General features: G+C 40.9%; 1 protein-coding gene across 5 annotated transcripts in view; it reads left to right on the top strand.

Annotated features, from left to right (window-relative positions):
- cntn5 (contactin 5) overlaps nt 1-12,291 on the top strand; it is a 207,765-nt gene extending 195,474 nt beyond the window's left edge. For 4 of the 5 annotated variants that reach the window (XM_062060950.1, XM_062060952.1, XM_062060954.1 and 1 more), the window contains 6 exons: nt 4,609-4,843; nt 4,955-5,064; nt 5,509-5,695; nt 6,362-6,474; nt 11,308-11,476; nt 11,678-12,291. In XM_062060950.1, the coding sequence (XP_061916934.1) occupies nt 4,609-4,843; nt 4,955-5,064; nt 5,509-5,695; nt 6,362-6,474; nt 11,308-11,476; nt 11,678-11,778 (915 nt within the window). In that variant the 3' untranslated portion in view covers nt 11,779-12,291. Of the gene's footprint in view, nt 1-4,608; nt 4,844-4,954; nt 5,065-5,508; nt 5,696-6,361; nt 6,475-11,307; nt 11,477-11,677 lie in introns of those variants that run through there. The other variant, XM_062060955.1, reaches the window with a different exon arrangement.
- Nucleotides 12,292-21,023: the final 8,732 nt, after the last annotated feature.

Here is a 21,023-nt window from a genome sequence, read left to right on the forward strand (position 1 = left end):
GAATGGGCCGCTCTCAGTGATTTCCAGCGTGGAACTGTCATAGGATGCCACCTGTGCAGCAGTCGTGAAATTTCCTCGCTCCTAAATGTTCCAAAGTCAACTTTATTATAAGAAAAGTGAAGAGTTTTGGGAACAACAGCAACTCAGCCAGCAAGTGGTAGGCCAGGTAAACTTGCTACAGAGCTCCAAACTTCATGTCACATTCCAATTAGCCCACGTACAGTATGCAGGGAGCTTCATGGAATGGCTTTCCATGGCCAAGCAGCTGCACCTAAGCCATACATCACCAAGTCCAATGCAAAGCGTGGGATGCAGTGGTGTAAAGGACATCGCCACTGGACTCTAGAGCAGTGGCGACACCTCGTCTGTCAGGCTTGTCACTGACAGTTTGGTTATGTTTTGTTTTTTCCTTTGTGTGTTTTATTTCCTGTCAGCACTCTTGTTTTTGTTCAGTTTCTTGCTTGTCTCCCTGAGCGCTGTTTGCCCTCAGCTGCGGCTGATTGGCACCTGGCCACACCTGGTGTCAATCAGTCGGCTGCTATTTACACCTGCCTTGCCCTCCAGTCAGTGCTGGAGCATCGTAAGCTGTTACCTGTATGGTGTGGACTGTTACCTGTATGCTGTGGACTGTCACCTGTAGGCTGTGGACTGTTACCTGTATGCTGTGGACTGTTACCTGTATGCTGTGGACTGTTACCTGTAGGCTGTGGACTGTTACCTGTATGCTGTGGACTGTTGCCTGTATGCTGTGGACTGTTACCTGTAGGCTGTGGACTGTTACCTGTAGGCTGTGGACTGTTACCTGTAGGCTGTGGACTGTTACCTGTATGCTGTGGACTGTTACTTGTATGCTGTGTACTGTTACCTGTATGCTGTGGACTGTTGCCTGTATGCTGTGGACTGTTGCCTGTATGCTGTGGACTGTTACCTGTATGCTGTGGACTGTTACCTGTATGCTGTGGACTGTTGCCTGTATGCTGTGGACTGTTGCCTGTATGCAGTGGACTGTTACATGTATGCCGTGGACTGTTACCTGTATGCCGTGGACTGTTACCTGTATGCCGTGGACTGTTACCTGTATGCTGTGGACTGTTACCTGTATGCTGTGGACTGTTACCTGTATGCTGTGGACTGTTACCTGTAGGCTGTGGACTGTTACCTGTATGCTGTGGACTGTTACCTGTATGCTGTGGACTGTTACCTGTATGCCGTGGACTGTTACCTGTATGCTGTGGACTGTTGCCTGCATGCTGTGGACTGTTGCCTGTATGCTGTGGACTGTTACCTGTATGCTGTGGACTGTTACCTGTAGGCTGTGGACTGTTACCTGTATGCTGTGGACTGTTACCTGTATGCTGTGGACTGTTGCCTGTATGCTGTGGACTGTTGCCTGTATGCTGTGGACTGTTGCCTGTATGCAGTGGACTGTTACATGTATGCCGTGGACTGTTACCTGTATGCCGTGGACTGTTACCTGTATGCCGTGGACTGTTACCTGTATGCTGTGGACTGTTACCTGTATGCTGTGGACTGTTACCTGTATGCCGTGGACTGTTGCCTGTATGCCGTGGACTGTTACCTGTATGCTGTGGACTGTTACCTGTATGCTGTGGACTGTTGCCTGTATGCTGTGGACTGTTGCCTGTATGTCGTGGACTGTTACATGTATGCCGTGGACTGTTACCTGTATGCCGTGGACTGTTACCTGTATGCCGTGGACTGTTGCCTGTATGCTGTGGACTGTTGCCTGTATGCTGTGGACTGTTGCCTGTATGCCGTGGACTGTTACCTGTATGCCGTGGACTGTTACCTGTATGCCGTGGACTGTTACCTGTATGCCGTGGACTGTTACCTGTATGCTGTGGACTGTTAGCTGTATGCTGTGGACTGTTGCCTGTATGCTGTGGACTGTTACATGTATGCTGTGGACTGTTACCTGTATGCAGTGGACTGTTACCTGTATGCCGTGGACTGTTACCTGTATGCCGTGGACTGTTACCTGTATGCCGTGGACTGTTGCCTGTATGCCGTGGACTGTTGCCTGTATGCCGTGGACTGTTGCCTGTATGCCGTGGACTGTTACATGTATGCCGTGGACTGTTACCTGTATGCCGTGGACTGTTACCTGTATGCCGTGGACTGTTGCCTGTATGCCGTCGACTGTTACCTGTATGCCGTGGACTGTTACCTGTATGCCGTGGACTGTTACCTGTATGCTGTGGACTGTTGCCTGCATGCTGTGGACTGTTGCCTGTATGCTGTGGACTGTTACCTGTATGCTGTGGACTGTTACCTGTATGCTGTGGACTGTTACCTTTATGCTGTGGTCTGTTGCCTGTATGCTGTGGACTGTTGCCTGTATGCTGTGGACTGTTACCTGTATGCTGTGGACTGTTGCCTGTATGCTGTGGACTGTTACCTGTATGCTGTGGACTGTTTGCTGGTTGCTCTCTCCAGTTTTCTCCTTTCCTGTTTGCTGGTTCCTGTTCGCTGTTTCCACTTCACTTGTTTTACTGGTATCCTGTTTCTTGTCTCCTGGTTCCTGGTTTGTGTTTTTCCTGCATTTTTTTGGACATAAAAAATCATGTCTTCCTGTATCAAGCCTGCCATCTCTGCATCTTGGGGTTGGTCACCACCACTTCCTGACATTCTCTGGAGTGATGAATCACCCTTTTCCGTCTGGCAATCGGATGGGCCACTATGGTCATCTCCATGTTGTCTTTTTATAGTACAGTCATCACACCTACTGTACTTCTGTTGTAAAACAACACTTAAATGTCTTCTAAGTCCACTATGTGACATCCAGTAAGGAAACACAGATAATATTTCATATTGATTGAGTCCTACAGGCGTTTCAGTTCATGTGCAAACAAATCAATGTTTTGCTGTAAAACAGGACAGAAATATTCTGCTGGATTTGTCACAGCAACATTTTGCTGGAAGGAAGTCAAAGTTCAACTTGCCATTTATTGATTGTTGCTTGCAGCATTTTCTACAAACCACATTGTTGAAAACATATTTGACCACACACCCACTACATTTGACTACATATTCTATAATAGATGTACCAGATATTTTACTACATATTTGATACATAAATAATCATATATTTACCATAAAATTACTACATATTTAATACATATTTTATCATATATTTACCATAAAATTACTACATATTTAATGCATATTTTATCATAAAATTACAACATATTTAATACATATTTTATTATATATTTATAATAAAATTACTACATATTTAATACATATTTTATCCTATATTTAGCATAATATTACTACATATTTAATACATAATTTATTATATATTTACCATACAATTACTACATATTCCATATTTTATTATATATTTACCATAAAATTACTACATATTTAATACATATTTTATTATATATTTACCATAAAACTACTACATATTTAATACATATTTTTGTCACATATTTACCATATAATTACTACATATTTAATACATATTTTATCATATATTTACCATGAAATTACTACATATTTATCATATATTTACCATAAAATTACAACATATTTAATACATATTTTATTATATATTTATAATAAAATTACTACATATTTAATACATACTTTATTATATATGTATAATAAAATTACTACATATTTAATACATATTTTATCCTATATTTACCATAATTTATTATATATTTACCATAAAATTACTACATATTTATTCCATATTTTATTATATATTCACCATAAAATTACTACATATTTAATACATATTTTATTAAATATTTTATTATGTTTACCATAAAATAATACATATTTTATTACATATTTTATTATATATTTACCATAAAACAATACATATTTAATACATATTTATCCAATATTTACCATATAATTACAACATATTTTACTACTTTTTTTTATATATATTTCATCATATGTTTACCATATAATTTCAACTTATTTTACTATATAGTTTACATATATTTTATCAAAAATTTACCATATAATTACAACTTATTTTACTATATATTTAATACATATTTTAGCATATATTTACCATATATTTACAACATATTTTACTACATATTTAATACATATTTTATCATATATTGACCACATAATTACAATATATTTAATACATATTTTATCATGTATTACCATATAATTACAACATATTTTACTACATATTTAATACATATTTTATCATATATTGACCATATAATTACCATGTCTTTAATATATATTTTATCATATATTTACCATATAATTACAACATATTTTACCATATATTTAATACATATTTTAGGGCAAATATGTACCACCGTTTATGTTTATATACATATATATGTTTTCTATCTATTGATCAATTATTTAAAGTATTAAAGAATATTGAAAGATATATATACATATATATATACATATATGTATGTATGTATGTATATATATATATATATATATATATATATATATATATATATATATATATATATATATATATATATATATATATATATATATATATATATATATATATATATATATATATATATATATATATATATATGTTTATATGTCTATGTATGTATTTATTATATGTTGTGTACCTTCCAGCCCGTGTCAGAAGAGTTCCAGAACGGTGAAGGTTTCGGGTACATCGTGGCGTTCCGTGCTAACGGCAGCAGAGGGTGGAAGGAGAAGATGGTGACGTGTGCAGACTCCGCCTCCTACAAGTACCGAGATGAGACCTTCCCGCCTCTCACCGCCTTCCAGGTGAAAGTGGGCGTGTACAACAACAAGGGGGACGGTCCTTTCAGCCAGGTGGTCATCATCCACTCTGCAGAGGGCGGTGAGGTGACACACACACACACACACACACTCATACACACGTACACACACACACACACTCACACCCACACACACACACTGCCTCACACTGCCTCACACTGTGTGTGCACAGAACCCAGGGAGGCGCCATCAGACGTCAAGGCCTCCGCCATTTCCTCTTCACAAATAAAGGTCACGTGGACGCCACCACATCCTGGTCCTGGAAGACCCCGAGGCTTTGAGGTCAGAGTCAAATCAGACTCTCATGCACGCACTCATGCACGCACTCATGCACGCACTCATGCACTGCACTCATGCACGCACTCATACACTGCTACATGAAAAGTACAGCCAGTGCTGAATTAAAAGTACACATAATGCAGGTGTGTGTGTTGGCGTCACCAGGTGTATGTGTTGGTGTCACCAGGTGTGTGTGTTGGTGTCACCAGGTGTGTGTGTTGGTGTCACCAGGTGTGTGTGTTGGTGGAGTAACCAGGCGTGTGTGTTGGTGTCACCAGGTGTGTGTGTTGGTGTCACCGGGTGTGTGTGTGTTGCTGGTGTCACCAGGTGTGTGTGTGTTGGTGGCACCAGGTGTGTGTGTTGGTGGTGTCACCAGGCGTGTGTGTGTTGGTGGTGTCACCAGATGTGTGTGTTGGTGTCACCAGGTGTGTGTGTTGGTGTCACCAGGTGAGCTCCTGGAAAGATACGGAGAAGGAAGAGTCAGGATGGAAGCAGAGAACCTTGAAGAACGAGACCTCCATGGTGCTAGGAGGTCTAGAAGGAAACACAGGTTACTTCATCAGAGTCCGAGGCTTCAACAACATCGGCCAAGGTCCTGCCAGCGACACCATCTCTGCCCACACCACGAAAGCCCGTAAGTGGTCTGCCAAGATGGTGGCCTCAGCGTGAGGACACTCTGATGGTTCTCCTGATGGTTTATTGGATGGTTCTTCTGATGGTTCTCCTGATGTTTCTTCTGTGGTTCTCCTGATGATTGTCCTGATGGTTGTCCTGATGGTTCTCCTGATGTTTCTTCTGTGGTTCTCCTGATGATTGTCCTGATGGTTGTCCTGATGGTTCTCCTGATGGTTCTCCTGATGGTTGTCCTGATGGTTCTCCTGATGGTTCTCCTGATGGTTCTCCTGATGGTTGTCCTGATGGTTGTCCTGATGGTTCTCCTGATGGTTCTCCTGATGGTTCTCCTGATGGTTGTCCTGATGGTTCTCCTGATGATTGTCCTGATGGTTGTCCTGATGGTTCTCCTGATGGTTCTCCTGATGGTTGTCCTGATGGTTGTCCTGATGGTTCTCCTGATGGTTCTCCTGATGGTTCTCCTGATGGTTGTCCTGATGGTTCTCCTGATGATTGTCCTGATGGTTGTCCTGATGGTTCTCCTGATGGTTGTCCTGATGGTTCTCCTGATGGTTCTCCTGATGGTTGTCCTGATGGATGTCCTGATGGTTCTCCTGATGGTTCTCCTGATGGTTCCCCTGATGGTTGTCCTGATGGTTCTCCTGATGGTTCTCCTGTGCTTCTTCAGCTCCTTTGCAACCTCCAAGCAACCTGCTGTGGATCCAAGAGGGCAACAACGTGTCTTTAAGTTGGGACCCGGTCAAGGCCAAGGACAACGAGTCTGAAGTCATCGGGTACATGGTAACGACTTCTTGTAATCACACTTGGTAACACAGAATGTCGTCACACACAATACCGTAACACGTTAAATGGAATGTCGTGACAGGACGTCGTGACATTCAATGTCGTAACACGAAATCTCATGACACAAAATGTTGACACACAGGATGTAGTAACAGAATGATGTAACACAGAATGTCGTGACAAAGAGAGTCGTAACACAGAATATGTAACAAGTTCAAATGTACTGTTGTGATGTCATTTCATTAAAGAGAATGCCATTATGACATATCAGGACATTGAATGTTGTAACACAGAATGTTGTGACACGTAATGTTGTAACACAGACTGTCGTAACATGGAACATTGTAACACGTAATGTCATAACACAGAATGTCGTAACATGGAACATTGTAACACGTAATGTCATAACACAGAATGTCGTAACATGGAACATTGTAACACGTAATGTCATAACACAGAATGTCGTAACATGGAACATTGTAACACGTAATGTCATAACACAGAATGTCGTAACATGGAACATTGTAACACGTAATGTCATAACACAGAATGTCGTAACATGGAACATTGTAACACGTAATGTCATAACACAGAACGTCGTAATATAGAATGTTGTGACACGGAATGTTGTTACACAGACTGTCGTAACATTGAACATCATAACACGTAATGTCGTAACACAGAATGTCGTAACATGGAACATTGTAACACGTAATGTCATAACACAGAATGTCGTAACATGGAACATTGTAACACGTAATGTCATAACACAGAATGTCGTAATATAGAATGTTGTGACACGGAATGTTGTAACACAGACTGTCGTAACATTGAACATCATAACACGTAATGTCGTAACACAGAATGTTGTAACATGGAACATTGTAACACGTAATGTCATAACACAGAATGTCGTAACATGGAACATTGTAACACGTAATGTCATAACACAGAATGTCGTAACATGGAACATTGTAACACGTAATGTCATAACACAGAATGTCGTAACATGGAACATTGTAACACGTAATGTCATAACACAGAATGTCGTAACATGGAACATTGTAACACGTAATGTCATAACACAGAATGTCGTAACATGGAACATTATAACACGTAATGTCATAACACAGAATGTCGTAACATGGAACATTGTAACACGTAATGTCATAACACAGAATGTCGTAACATGGAACATTGTAACACGTAATGTCATAACACAGAATGTCGTAATATAGAATGTTGTGACACGGAATGTTGTAACACAGACTGTCGTAACATTGAACATCATAACACGTAATGTCGTATCACAGAATGTCGTAACATGGAACATTGTAACACGTAATGTCATAACACAGAATGTCGTAACATGGAACATTGTAACACGTAATGTCATAACACAGAATGTCGTAATATAGAATGTTGTGACACGGAATGTTGTAACACAGACTGTCGTAACATTGAACATCATAACACGTAATGTCGTAACACAGAATGTTGTAACATGGAACATTGTAACACGTAATGTCATAACACAGAATGTCGTAACATGGAACATTGTAACACGTAATGTCATAACACAGAATGTCGTAACATGGAACATTGTAACACGTAATGTCATAACACAGAACGTCGTAATATAGAATGTTGTGACACGGAATGTTGTAACACAGACTGTCGTAACATTGAACATCATAACACGTATTGTCGTAACACAGAATGTCGTAACATGGAACATTGTAACACGTAATGTCATAACACAGAATGTCGTAACATGGAACATTGTAACACGTAATGTCATAACACAGAATGTCGTAATATAGAATGTTGTGACACGGAATGTTGTAACACAGACTGTCGTAACATTGAACATCATAACACGTAATGTCGTAACACAGAATGTTGTAACATGGGACATTGTAACACGTAATGTCATAACACAGAATGTCGTAACATGGAACATTGTAACACGTAATGTCATAACACAGAATGTCGTAACATGGAACATTGTAACACGTAATGTCATAACACAGAATGTCGTAACATGGAACATTGTAACACGTAATGTCATAACACAGAATGTCGTAACATGGAACATTGTAACACGTAATTTCATAACACAGAATGTCGTAATATAGAATGTTGTGACACGGAATGTTGTAACACAGACTGTCGTAACATTGAACATCATAACACGTAATGTCGTAACACAGAATGTCGTAATATAGAATGTTGTGACACGGAATGTTGTAACACAGACTGTCGTAACATTGAACATCATAACACGTAATGTCGTAACACAGAATGTCGTAACATGGAACATTGTAACACGTAATGTCATAACACAGAATGTCGTAACATGGAACATTGTAACACGTAATGTCATAACACAGAATGTCGTAACATGAAACATTGTAACACGTAATGTCATAACACAGAATGTCGTAACATGGAACATTGTAACACGTAATGTCATAACACAGACTGTCGTAACATGGAACATTGTAACACGTAATGTCGTAACACAGAATGTCGTAACATGGAACATTGTAACACGTAATGTCATAACACAGTATGTCGTAATATAGAATGTTGTGACACGTAATGTTGTAACACAGACTGTCGTAACATTGAACATCTTAACACGTAATGTAGTAACACAGAATGTCGTAACATGGAACATTGTAACACGTAATGTCATAACACAGAATGTCGTAACACAGAATGTCGTAACATGGAACATTGTAACACGTAATGTCATAACACAGAATGTCGTAACATGGAACATTGTAACACGTAATGTCATAACACAGAATGTCGTAACATGGAACATTGTAACACGTAATGTCATAACACAGACTGTCGTAACATGGAACATTGTAACACGTAATGTCGTAACACAGAATGTCGTAACATGGAACATTGTAACACGTAATGTCATAACACAGTATGTCGTAATATAGAATGTTGTGACACGTAATGTTGTAACACAGACTGTCGTAACATTGAACATCATAACACGTAATGTCGTCACACAGAATGTCGTGGCACGTAATGTTGTAACACAGACTGTCGTAACATTGAACATCGTAACATGTAATGTCGTCACACAGAATGTTGTGACACATAATGTTGTAACACAGACTGTCGTAACATTGAACATCGTAACACGTAATGTCGTCACACAGAATGTTGTGACGTAACACAGAGTGACGTAACACAGAGTGACATAACACAGAGTGACATACCACAGAGTGATGTACCACAGAATGACGTAACACAGAGTGACGTAACACAGAATGATGTAACACAGAATGATGTAACACGGAGTGATGTAACACAGAGTGACGTAACACAGAATGACGTAACACAGAGTGACGTAACACAGAGTGACATAACACAGAGTGACATACCACAGAGTGATGTACCACAGAATGACGTAACACAGAGTGACGTAACACAGAATGATGTAACACAGAATGATGTAACACTGAGTGATGTAACACAGAGTGACGTAACACAGAATGACGTAACACAGAGTGACGTAACACAGAGTGACGTAACACAGAGTGACATACCACAGAGTGATGTAACACAGAGTGACGTAACACAGAGTGACGTAACACAGAGTGACATACCACAGAGTGATGTAACACAGAATGACGTAACACAGAGTGATGTAACACAGAGTGACGTAACACAGAGTGACGTAACACAGAATGACGTAACACAGAGTGACGTAACACAGAGTGATGTAACACAGAGTGACGTAACACAGAGTGACGTAACACAGAATGACGTAACACAAAGTGACGTAACACAGAGTGACGTAACACAGAGTGACGTAACACAGAGTGATGTAACACAGAGTGACATACCACAGAGTGACATACCACAGAGTGACGTAACACAGAGTGACGTAACACAGAATGACGTAACACAGAGTGACGTAACACAGAATGACGTAACACAGAATGACGTAACACAGAGTGACGTAGCACAGAGTGACGTAACACAGAGTGACGTAACACAGAGTGACGTAACACAGAGTGACGTACCACAGAGTGACGTACCACAGAGTGACGTAACACAGAATGACGTAACACAGAATGACGTAACACAGAGTGACGTAACACAGAGTGACATACCACAGAGTGATGTACCACAAAATGACGTAACACAGAGTGACGTAACACAGAATGATGTAACACAGAATGATGTAACACGGAGTGATGTAACACAGAGTGACGTAACACAGAATGACGTAACACAGAGTGACGTAACACAGAGTGACATAACACAGAGTGACATACCACAGAGTGATGTACCACAGAATGACGTAACACAGAATGATGTAACACAGAATGATGTAACACGGAGTGATGTAACACAGAGTGACGTAACACAGAATGACGTAGCACAGAGTGACGTAACACAGAGTGACATAACACAGAGTGACATACCACAGAGTGATGTACCACAGAATGACGTAACACAGAGTGACGTAACACAGAATTATGTAACACAGAATGATGTAACACGGAGTGATGTAACACAGAGTGACGTAACACAGAATGATGTAACACAGAATGATGTAACACGGAGTGATGTAACACAGAGTGACGTAACAGAGTGATGTAACAGAGAATGACGTAACACGGAGTGACGTAACACAGAGTGACGTAACACAGAATGATGTAACACAGAATGATGTAACACGGAGTGATGTAACACAGAGTGACGTAACACAGAATGATGTAACACAGAGTGACATACCACAGATGTATTGCTTCAGAGGACTAAGTCCAACAGTCTTGTTGGTATTTGCAGGTGTTACTGAAGCAGGAGGGCAAAGGTCACCGCCAGGTGAGCCGCACCATCAGCCCGTCCAGCACACTCTCCCTTCCTGAGGGCGGCACCTACGTCATCCAGGTGCGAGTCCTCAGTGCGGGTGGGGAAGGAGTGTTGTGCTCACAAGTACGACTTGTCACGTCTTCTGGTGAGGAAATACTTTGTCTGCTTATTGTCATACCAATATGTCGTCTTCTTACAACAAACACCATACAAGGTGGTATCAGGACAATCCTACTGATATCGTATGGGACTAGATGGGTATGGGCAGTACTCCAGTCTCCAGTACGATACGGGCAGTGACAGAGTGATATCAGGACTAACCTACTAACATGTGTGGTGGTCCCAGGTGTGCGGGTGAAGAGCGGCCATGTTTCTTTGCACGTGTGCAGAGAGAAGCTGACGTGGACCATGCTGATCCTCCTTCTGGTGCCTTCAGCTTCCTGGTGACACCTCCTGTCCTCCTTCCTGGTGACACCTCCTGTCCTCCTTCTTCCTGGTGAGACCTCCTGTCCTCCTTCCTGGGGGAGAAGAACTGGCTGCTCTTCTGCTCTGTGATTCCCGAGGACTTCTGGAAGAACCGGACGGTGTGGAATAGAAAAGCGCCGTTTGGTTTGTCCTCTTCCTGGCTGCTGTGGTGCTCCGTGCGAGGGCGACCACGGACTTCTTCAACCTTTGGTACCGTCTCTCATGGACTCACTCCCAGACTGCCAGGTGTGGACAATCCCTGGAGATCTGCCAAGTCAGCACAACCAGGATTACCCCCCCCCCAAGACCACCTTGAGGTCAGAACTCTCAGTAGTCCTTCTTTTGGTACTCGCCCACCTTTTTCTACGCAACTACTTCCTGTTTTCTACTCCCAGACCAGAACTTTGACTTTGTGGTTTGTTGGACGTGAGAAAGTAGTGAGAGTGAAGCTCTGTAGCGCCCCTGCTGGCAAATAAATGTCACGTCTATTTTTAAATCTGGTGCTTTTATTTATTACACAAATATATACAGTTGTTGTTTATTTGTTGTTTCTATTGTTTTTCTGGGTTTGTTTGGGAAGCATAGTTGCCTATTTGGGCTTGCTTTTCTGTCTGTGTAACAGTGTGTGACCCTGAAAGACTTACACTTAGACTTAGACTAACTTTAATGATCCACAAGGGAAATAGTTCAACACAGTAGCTCAGTTACAAGGATGGAAAGTGTAAGGATGGAAAGGACAATGCAGTTATAAATAGACTAAATATAGCAATATAAGATAAAACATATATACGAATATATACATAATATGTGTAAAGTATATTATATATACAGATATATTATAATATGTCTATAACTAAAGTAGAAAAGTAACCAATATAAGTACAATATGAATGAAAGTAGCTAATATAATTACAACATGAATGAAAGTAACTAATATAAGTACAACATGAATTTAAGTAACTAATATAAGTAGTTAAAGTAACTAATATAATTACAACATGAATGAAAGTAACTAATATAATTACAACATGAATGAAAGTAACTAATATAAGTACAACATGAATGAAAGTAACTAATATAAGTACAACATGAATGAAAGTAACTAATATAATTACAACATGAATGAAAGTAACTAATATAATTACAACATGAATGAAAGTAACTAATATAACTACTACATGAATGAAAGTAACTAATATAAACTCAGTTGGGTGAACTTATGAAAGAAACAGAAAGGGATTTTGCAGTAAAGCAGACAATGGATGATGGATGGATGGATGGATGGATGATGGATGGATGGATGAATGGATGATGGATGGATGATGGATGGATGGATGGATGATGGATGGATGATGGATGGATGATGGATGGATGGATGGATGGATGTATGATGGATGGATGTATGATGGATTGATAGATGGATGGATGATGGGTGGATGGATGGATGGATGTATGATGGATGATGGATGGATGGATGGATGGATGGTGGATGGATGGATGGATAGATGATGGATGGATGATGGATGGATGATGGATGGATGGATGGATGATGGATGGATGATGGGTGGATGGATGGATGATGGATGGATGGATGGATGGATGATTGATTGATGGATGGATGGATTGATGGATTGATTGATTGATTGATTGATTGATGGATGATGGATGGACGGATGGACGGATGGACGGATGGACGGATGGATGGATGGATGATGGATGGATGGATGATGTATGGATGGTGTATGGATGGATGATGGATGGATGGATGATGGATGGCTGGATGGATGGATGATAAATGGATGATGGATGGATGATGGATGGATGGATGATGGGTGGATGGATGGATGGATGATGGATGGATGTATGATGTATGGATGGATGGATGGATGGATGTATGATGGATGGATGGATGGATGATGGATGGATGGATGATGGATGGATGGATGGTGGATGGATGGATGGATGGATGGATGGATGGATGGATGGATGGATGGATGGATGGATGGATGGATGGATGGATGGATGCACATCCAATATGTGCAAATGAGCAGCAGGAAATGTCATCATAAAAGGATCAAGTGTGAAGTAGCACAGGGTTACATTTCAGGTCCTCTTCTTTTTATGACTTAAATAAATGACTTGACTAATTTTCATGACTTGTTTAAATGACTTGACTAATTTATGTCTGACATTTTGGATCAAATCCTATTTTCTGATAACACAAACGTGTTCTTTTCTCCTAAAGACATGAAACATTTACAGTAAACAATGAATGAAGAAGTGAATAAAGTCGACATCTGGCTAAAATGTAATAAATAATATAAGTAAAAGTCACTATTTAATCGTTTCTTCTAATAGAAGTCATAAAACTAAGGAGGAAGTATGAAGATCAACCTGAAGACACACACTCAATGTTACAAGTCAACAACCTGAAGACACACACTCAATGTTACAAGTCAACAACCTGAAGACACACACTCAATGTTACAAGTCAACAACCTGAAGACACACACTCAATGTTACAAGTCAACAACCTGAAGACACACACTCAATGTTACAAGTCAACAACCTGAAGACACACACTCAATGTTACAAGTCAACAACCTGAAGACACACACTCAATGTTACAAGTCAACAACACACACATCAACAACACACACATCAACAACACACACATCAACAACAGATGTCGCTGAATCTTCCAAAGTTTCTGCTTGTTTCCATTGGGTTGAGTTTTTCCTTGCCCTGATGTGGGATCTGAGCCCAGGATGTTGTTGTGGCTTGTGCAGCCCTTTGAGACACTCCTGATTAAGGGCTCAACTTCGATTGATTGATCGATAATACAACCTCATCTTCATCCTCATCTTCATCATCTTCTTCTTTTTCTTTGTTTTTTTCTTCATCCTCTTCATCCTCTTCATCTTTCAATTCACCTTTTTTTGCTTCACTCCAAGGGTAACGACGGGGGAGTTGGACCTGCTCTAAAACATTGTTACTTTGACACACACACACACACACACACACACACACACACACATTAATTATTCATGCTGCTGTGTGTGGACACGTGTGATTTATGATCATGAATTATGTGTTCTGCTACACGAAGGCCATTTTGCTTCTGAGAGCCACAAGCTGCTGTCAGCAATTAAGCACCCTTAGGTTAATGTGTGTGTGTGTGTGTGTGTGTGTGTGTGTGTGTGTGTGTGTGTGTGTGTGTGTGTGTGTGTGTGTGTGTGTGTGTGTGTGTGTGTGTGTGTGTGTGTGTGTGTGTGTGTGTGTGTGTGTGTGTGTGTGTGTGTGTGTGTGTGTGTGTGTGTGTGCGTGCGTGTGTGTGTGTGTGTGTGTGCAGGGCCGGCCCGTGGCATAGGCCGTATAGGCAAATGCTAAGGGCGCCGTCCATCAGGGGGCGCCATGACAGTGCCACAAATGTTGGAGAAAAAAAAAAAAAAGTTGGTACTATTATTTCTAAATACAAAAAATAATCCCACGTTAATTAAAATGCAAAGTAAAGCCTATTTAATAGAAATATTATTTGTTACAACATTACGCCCCTCCTTCCCCCCGCACGGTGCGCCCCCTCCCTTCCCTCCCTTAAACACAAGATGTCAAAACGGCCAAAACTGTCAGGTGCCCAGGGAAGAAAAAAGAGAAAAGAAGAGGAGAAACGAGAAAAAGACAGAGGTAGCAGGTAGGTAATGTTAGCCTACATGAAATTATTTGTCTGTTACAGAATGTGATAGTAACCTGGCTTTTTTAGCATTAAGCTAATGCTACATGATTCGGCAATTGCTAATCAATAAATAGCTAGTTCTGTTTTAACATCGGGTTAATATTGTGGAGGGGGCTAAATTGTTATGGAAAATAATAATGTAACGTTAGGTAATTACAGTACTCCCACCTTACATTCCTCAGGGACATTTGTATTAGATCTTTTAAGCAGGTGTTTTTTGTTTACATTGTTACTGCCTTCTGGTTAGCTAATGTTTGCCCTGCAGGTAATAGTCACTTTTCCACCCCTTTATATATTAGGTATAGTTGTAAGCCTAGTTGTTAAAGTGCACATCATTAATGTTAATTAAGCAATATCACATGAGAGGGAATGCTGTTTTTTAATTTGAGCACTGCTGTGATTCGGTTAAAGATAATCATAACATAACATTCTCATATAACATGTTAATTTGCTTTCTTTAAGTAAAAAAAAAAAGGTCAAAGACAAAGCTATTCGGTTTCTTGTGAGTATATACACTTCACTGCTGATGTGGGGGGGGGGGGGGCACCTAAAATCTTGCCTAGGGCGCCAGATTGGTTAGGGCCAGGCCTGTTTGTGTGTGTGTGTGTGTGTGTGTCTTCAACACGCTCACTGGCCAGTAATTTATTTGACAAAAATATTGTATTTATCTTGATGTACTCATATATATATACATATACATATACATATATTATTACTATTTTTGTCCCTAAACAAAATAGTAGTTTGAATAACAAATAAGGATTGACCTTTGACCTTTCCTGGTGTGTTCAGCTTTCTACGTGACTCTGAGCTTCATTTCTACTCCATTTTTTTTAACTTCTTCCATCTGTGCTGAAATGTGCTCTCAGGACTCATGTTGTGTTTGTGTTAAGACCGTCGTCATGACGACGGTGATTTGTTGTCTTTAATTATGCATAATGAACATTAGTGGAGAGCTTTTGTTGACTTCATTTGCATAGAAATACATTTTCCAGTCAACAAGTGGAGACTTCCTGTTTGAAATGTTGTTCCTGTCCAAGGTGAGGATTGTGAAGAAGTGCAGTGTCCTTCAATAATGAGAGGAGGACGTGATGGATGAAAGTCTCATCTGCTCCTCAATCTTCTGACTTCTCTGCCAAGGAACCTTCCGGACCCTCGCTGCAATCTGCACGCAGCGCTCAGGCAAGGTACATGCCAGAGTTGATGCTGCTCCACAAGAAGCTGCTCTCAGGCGCTCATTGCAAGGTTCCACTCTGGAAGCCAGCATCAGCTGAGGCCCTGCCAGGTCCGTTAAAGCCACACTACGTAATACAGGAGTCAAAAAAAGTGCTCCTGATGGAAGTTCCCCACCAGACAAGCAGATGTCATTTCCTACCAATCATTTCATTTCCCGCCCATCAAAAAGAGCATAGGATAATTATTTCAACTTGCAGAAAGTGAACTCAATGATTCAATTTTTAGATGGTACATGCCATGCACCCGTCACTTGATTTAATATTTAGGTGGCACATACCACGCACACATCACTTGATTCAATATTTAGGTGGCACATGCCACGCACACACCACTTGATTCAATATTTAGATGGTACATGCCATGCACACGTCACTTGATTCAATATTTAGGTGGTGCATGCCACGCACACACCACTTGATTCAATATTTATGTGGTACATGCCATGCACACGTCACTTGATTTAATATTTAGGTGGCACATGCCACGCACACGTCACTTGATTCCATATTTAGGTGGTACATGCCATGCACACGCCACTTGATTCAATATTTAGGTGGTACATGCCACGCACACATCACTTGATTCAATATTTAGGTGGTACATGCCATGCACACGCCACTTGATTTAATATTTAGGTGGCACATGCCACACACACACCACTTGATTCAATATTTAGGTGGTACATGCCATGCACACATCACTTGATTCAATATTTAGGTGGTACATGCCATGCACACGTCACTTGATTCAATATTTAGGTGGTACATGCCACGCACACGTCACTTGATTTAATATTTAGGTGGTACATGCCACGCACACACCACTTGATTCAATATTTAGGTGGTACATGCCACGCACACGTCACTTGATTTAATATTTAGGTGGTACATGCCACGCACACACCACTTGATTCAATATTTAGGTGGTACATGCCACGCACACATCACTTGATTCAATATTTAGGTGGTACATGCCATGCACACGCCACTTGATTTAATATTTAGGTGGCACATGCCACACACACACCACTTGATTCAATATTTAGGTGGTACATGCCATGCACACATCACTTGATTCAATATTTAGGTGGTACATGCCATGCACACGTCACTTGATTCAATATTTAGGTGGTACATGCCACGCACACGTCACTTGATTTAATATTTAGGTGGTACATGCCACGCACACACCACTTGATTTAATATTTAGGTGGTACATGCCACGCACACACCACTTGATTCAATATTTAGGTGGTACATGTGTAGTGGATTGTCCGAAGCTTAAACAGGCAACAAAAGTAGTTTAGTACAACAAATTTATTTACCCATTATCAGAAGTGCAGGTTGAATTGAGTTGGCCGTGCAGACAGACCACATGTCACTCCGGAGCAAACAAGACACACACAAGCCAAAATCACTGTCGAGTTCCGGTCTTCTGCCATTTTTTATATGTCTTTTGTGCGTCATTGTTTGTTATCTAAATGCGTCAATGTCTTGTTGTTTTTCCTATCTGTCTCTTGTGCGTCATTGTTTGTTATCTAAATGCGTCAATGTCTTGTTGTTTTTCCTATCTGTTCCATAACAACTCGAATCCTTTAGACAGTCAACACATTCTGTAGACAGGTTGGCACGACTTAATATTCACTTTTGTCCCACCACTGGTCCATTCAATGGCACAAAATACAAGAGAATTGAAAATGAGCGGACATTCTTAAAAGACAAGAAATATAGGTCAAAAGGTCAGAAATTCTACTACACATGCCATGCACACGTCACTTGATTCAATATTTAGGTGGTACATGCCATGCACCCGTCACTTGATTTAATATTTAGGTGGCACATGCCACGCACACACCACTTGATTCAATATTTAGGTGGTACATGCCACGCACACGCCACTTGATTCAATATTTAGGTGGTACATGCCACGCACACGTCACTTGATTTAATATTTAGGTGGCACATGCCACGCACACACCACTTGATTCAATATTTAGGTGGTACATGCCATGCACACGTCACTTGATTTAATATTTAGGTGGCACATGCCACGCACACACCACTTGATTCAATATTTAGGTGGTACATGCCACGCACACACCACTTGATTCAATATTTAGGTGGTGCATGCCACGCACACGCCACTTGATTCAATATTTAGGTGGTACATGCCACGCACACGCCACTTGATTCAATATTTATGTGGTACATGCCATGCACACGTCACTTGATTCAATATTTAGGTGGTGCATGCCACGCACACGCCACTTGATTCAATATTTAGGTGGTACATGCCATGCACACGTCACTTGATTCAATATTTAGGTGGTACATGCCACGCACACGCCACTTGATTCAATATTTAGGTGGTACATGCCACACACACGCCACTTGATTCAATATTTATGTGGTACATGCCACGCACACGCCACTTGATTCAATATTTAGGTGGTACATGCCACGCACACACCACTTGATTCAATATTTAGGTGGTACATGCCATGCACACGCCACTTGATTCAATATTTAGGTGGTACATGCCATGCACACACCACTTGATTCAATATCTAGGTGGTACATGCCACACACACGTCACTTGATTTAATATTTAGGTGGTACATGCCACGCACACACCACTTGAATCAATATTTAGGTGGTAAATGCCATGCACACGTCACTTGATTCAATATTTAGGTGAAGTGAAGTGAATTACATTTATATAGCGCTTTTTCTCAAATGACTCAAAGCGCTTTACATTGTGAAACCCAATATCTAAGTTACATTTTAAACCAGTGTGGGTGGCACTGGGAGCAGGTGGGTAAAGTGTCTTGCCCAAGGACACAACGGCAGTGACTAGGATGGCGGAAGCGGGAATCGAACCTGCAACCCTCAAGTTGCTGGCACGGCCACTCTACCAACCGAGCTATATTAGGTGGTACATGCCATGCACACACCACTTGATTCAATATCTAGGTGGTACATGCCACACACACGTCACTTGATTTAATATTTAGGTGGTACATGCCACGCACACACCACTTGAATCAATATTTAGGTGGTACATGCCATGCACCCGTCACTTGATTTAATATTTAGGTGGCACATGCCACACACACACCACTTGATTCAATATTTAGGTGGTACATGCCACGCACACGCCACTTGATTCAATATTTAGCTGGTACATGCCACGCACACGTCACTTGATTTAATATTTAGGTGGCACATGCCACGCACACACCACTTGATTCAATATTTAGGTGGTACATGCCATGCACACGTCACTTGATTCAATATTTAGGTGGTACATGCCACGCACACACCACTTGATTCAATATTTAGGTGGTACATGCCATGCACCCGTCACTTGATTTAATATTTAGGTGGCACATGCCACACACACACCACTTGATTCAATATTTAGGTGGTACATGCCACGCACACATCACTTGATTCAATATTTAGGTGGTGCATGCCATGCACATGCCACTTGATTCAATATTTAGGTGGTGCATGCCATGCACACGCCACTTGATTCAATATTTAGGTGGTACATGCCACGCACATACCACTTGATTCAATATTTAGGTGGTACATGCCATGCACCCGTCACTTGATTTAATATTTAGGTGGCACATGCCACGCACACACCACTTGATTCAATATTTAGGTGGTACATGCCATGCACACGTCACTTGATTAGATATTTAGGTGGTGCATGCCACGCACACACCACTTGATTCAATATTTAGTGGTACATGCCATGCACGCTGTCGCCTGATTCAATATTAAGGTGGTGCATGCCATGCACACATCACTTGATTCACTGTTTATGTGGTACATGCCATGCACATGTTACTTGGCTGAATATTTAGGTGGTGCATGCCATGCACGCTGTCACCCGATTCAATATGTAGGTGGCACATGCCATGCACGATGTCACCTGATTCAATGTGTAGGTGATGCATGCCATGCACCATCACTTGCTTCAATATTTAGTTGGTACATGACATGCACACCGTCACTTGATTCAGTATTTGGGTGGTATATGCCATGCACACCATCAATTGATTCAATATTTAGGTGGTGCATGCCATTTACACATCACTTGATTCAATACTTAGGTGGAACATGCCATGCACACGTCACTTGATTTGATATTAGGTGGTAATTGCCATGCACACACCACTTGACTATTTAGGTGGTACATGCCATGCACACGCCAGTTGATTCGATATTTATGTGGTACATGCCATGCA

Source organism: Entelurus aequoreus, linkage group LG10 (genome assembly GCF_033978785.1).
Source record: "Entelurus aequoreus isolate RoL-2023_Sb linkage group LG10, RoL_Eaeq_v1.1, whole genome shotgun sequence".
In the NCBI taxonomy this organism is placed as follows: Eukaryota; Metazoa; Chordata; class Actinopteri; order Syngnathiformes; family Syngnathidae; genus Entelurus; species Entelurus aequoreus.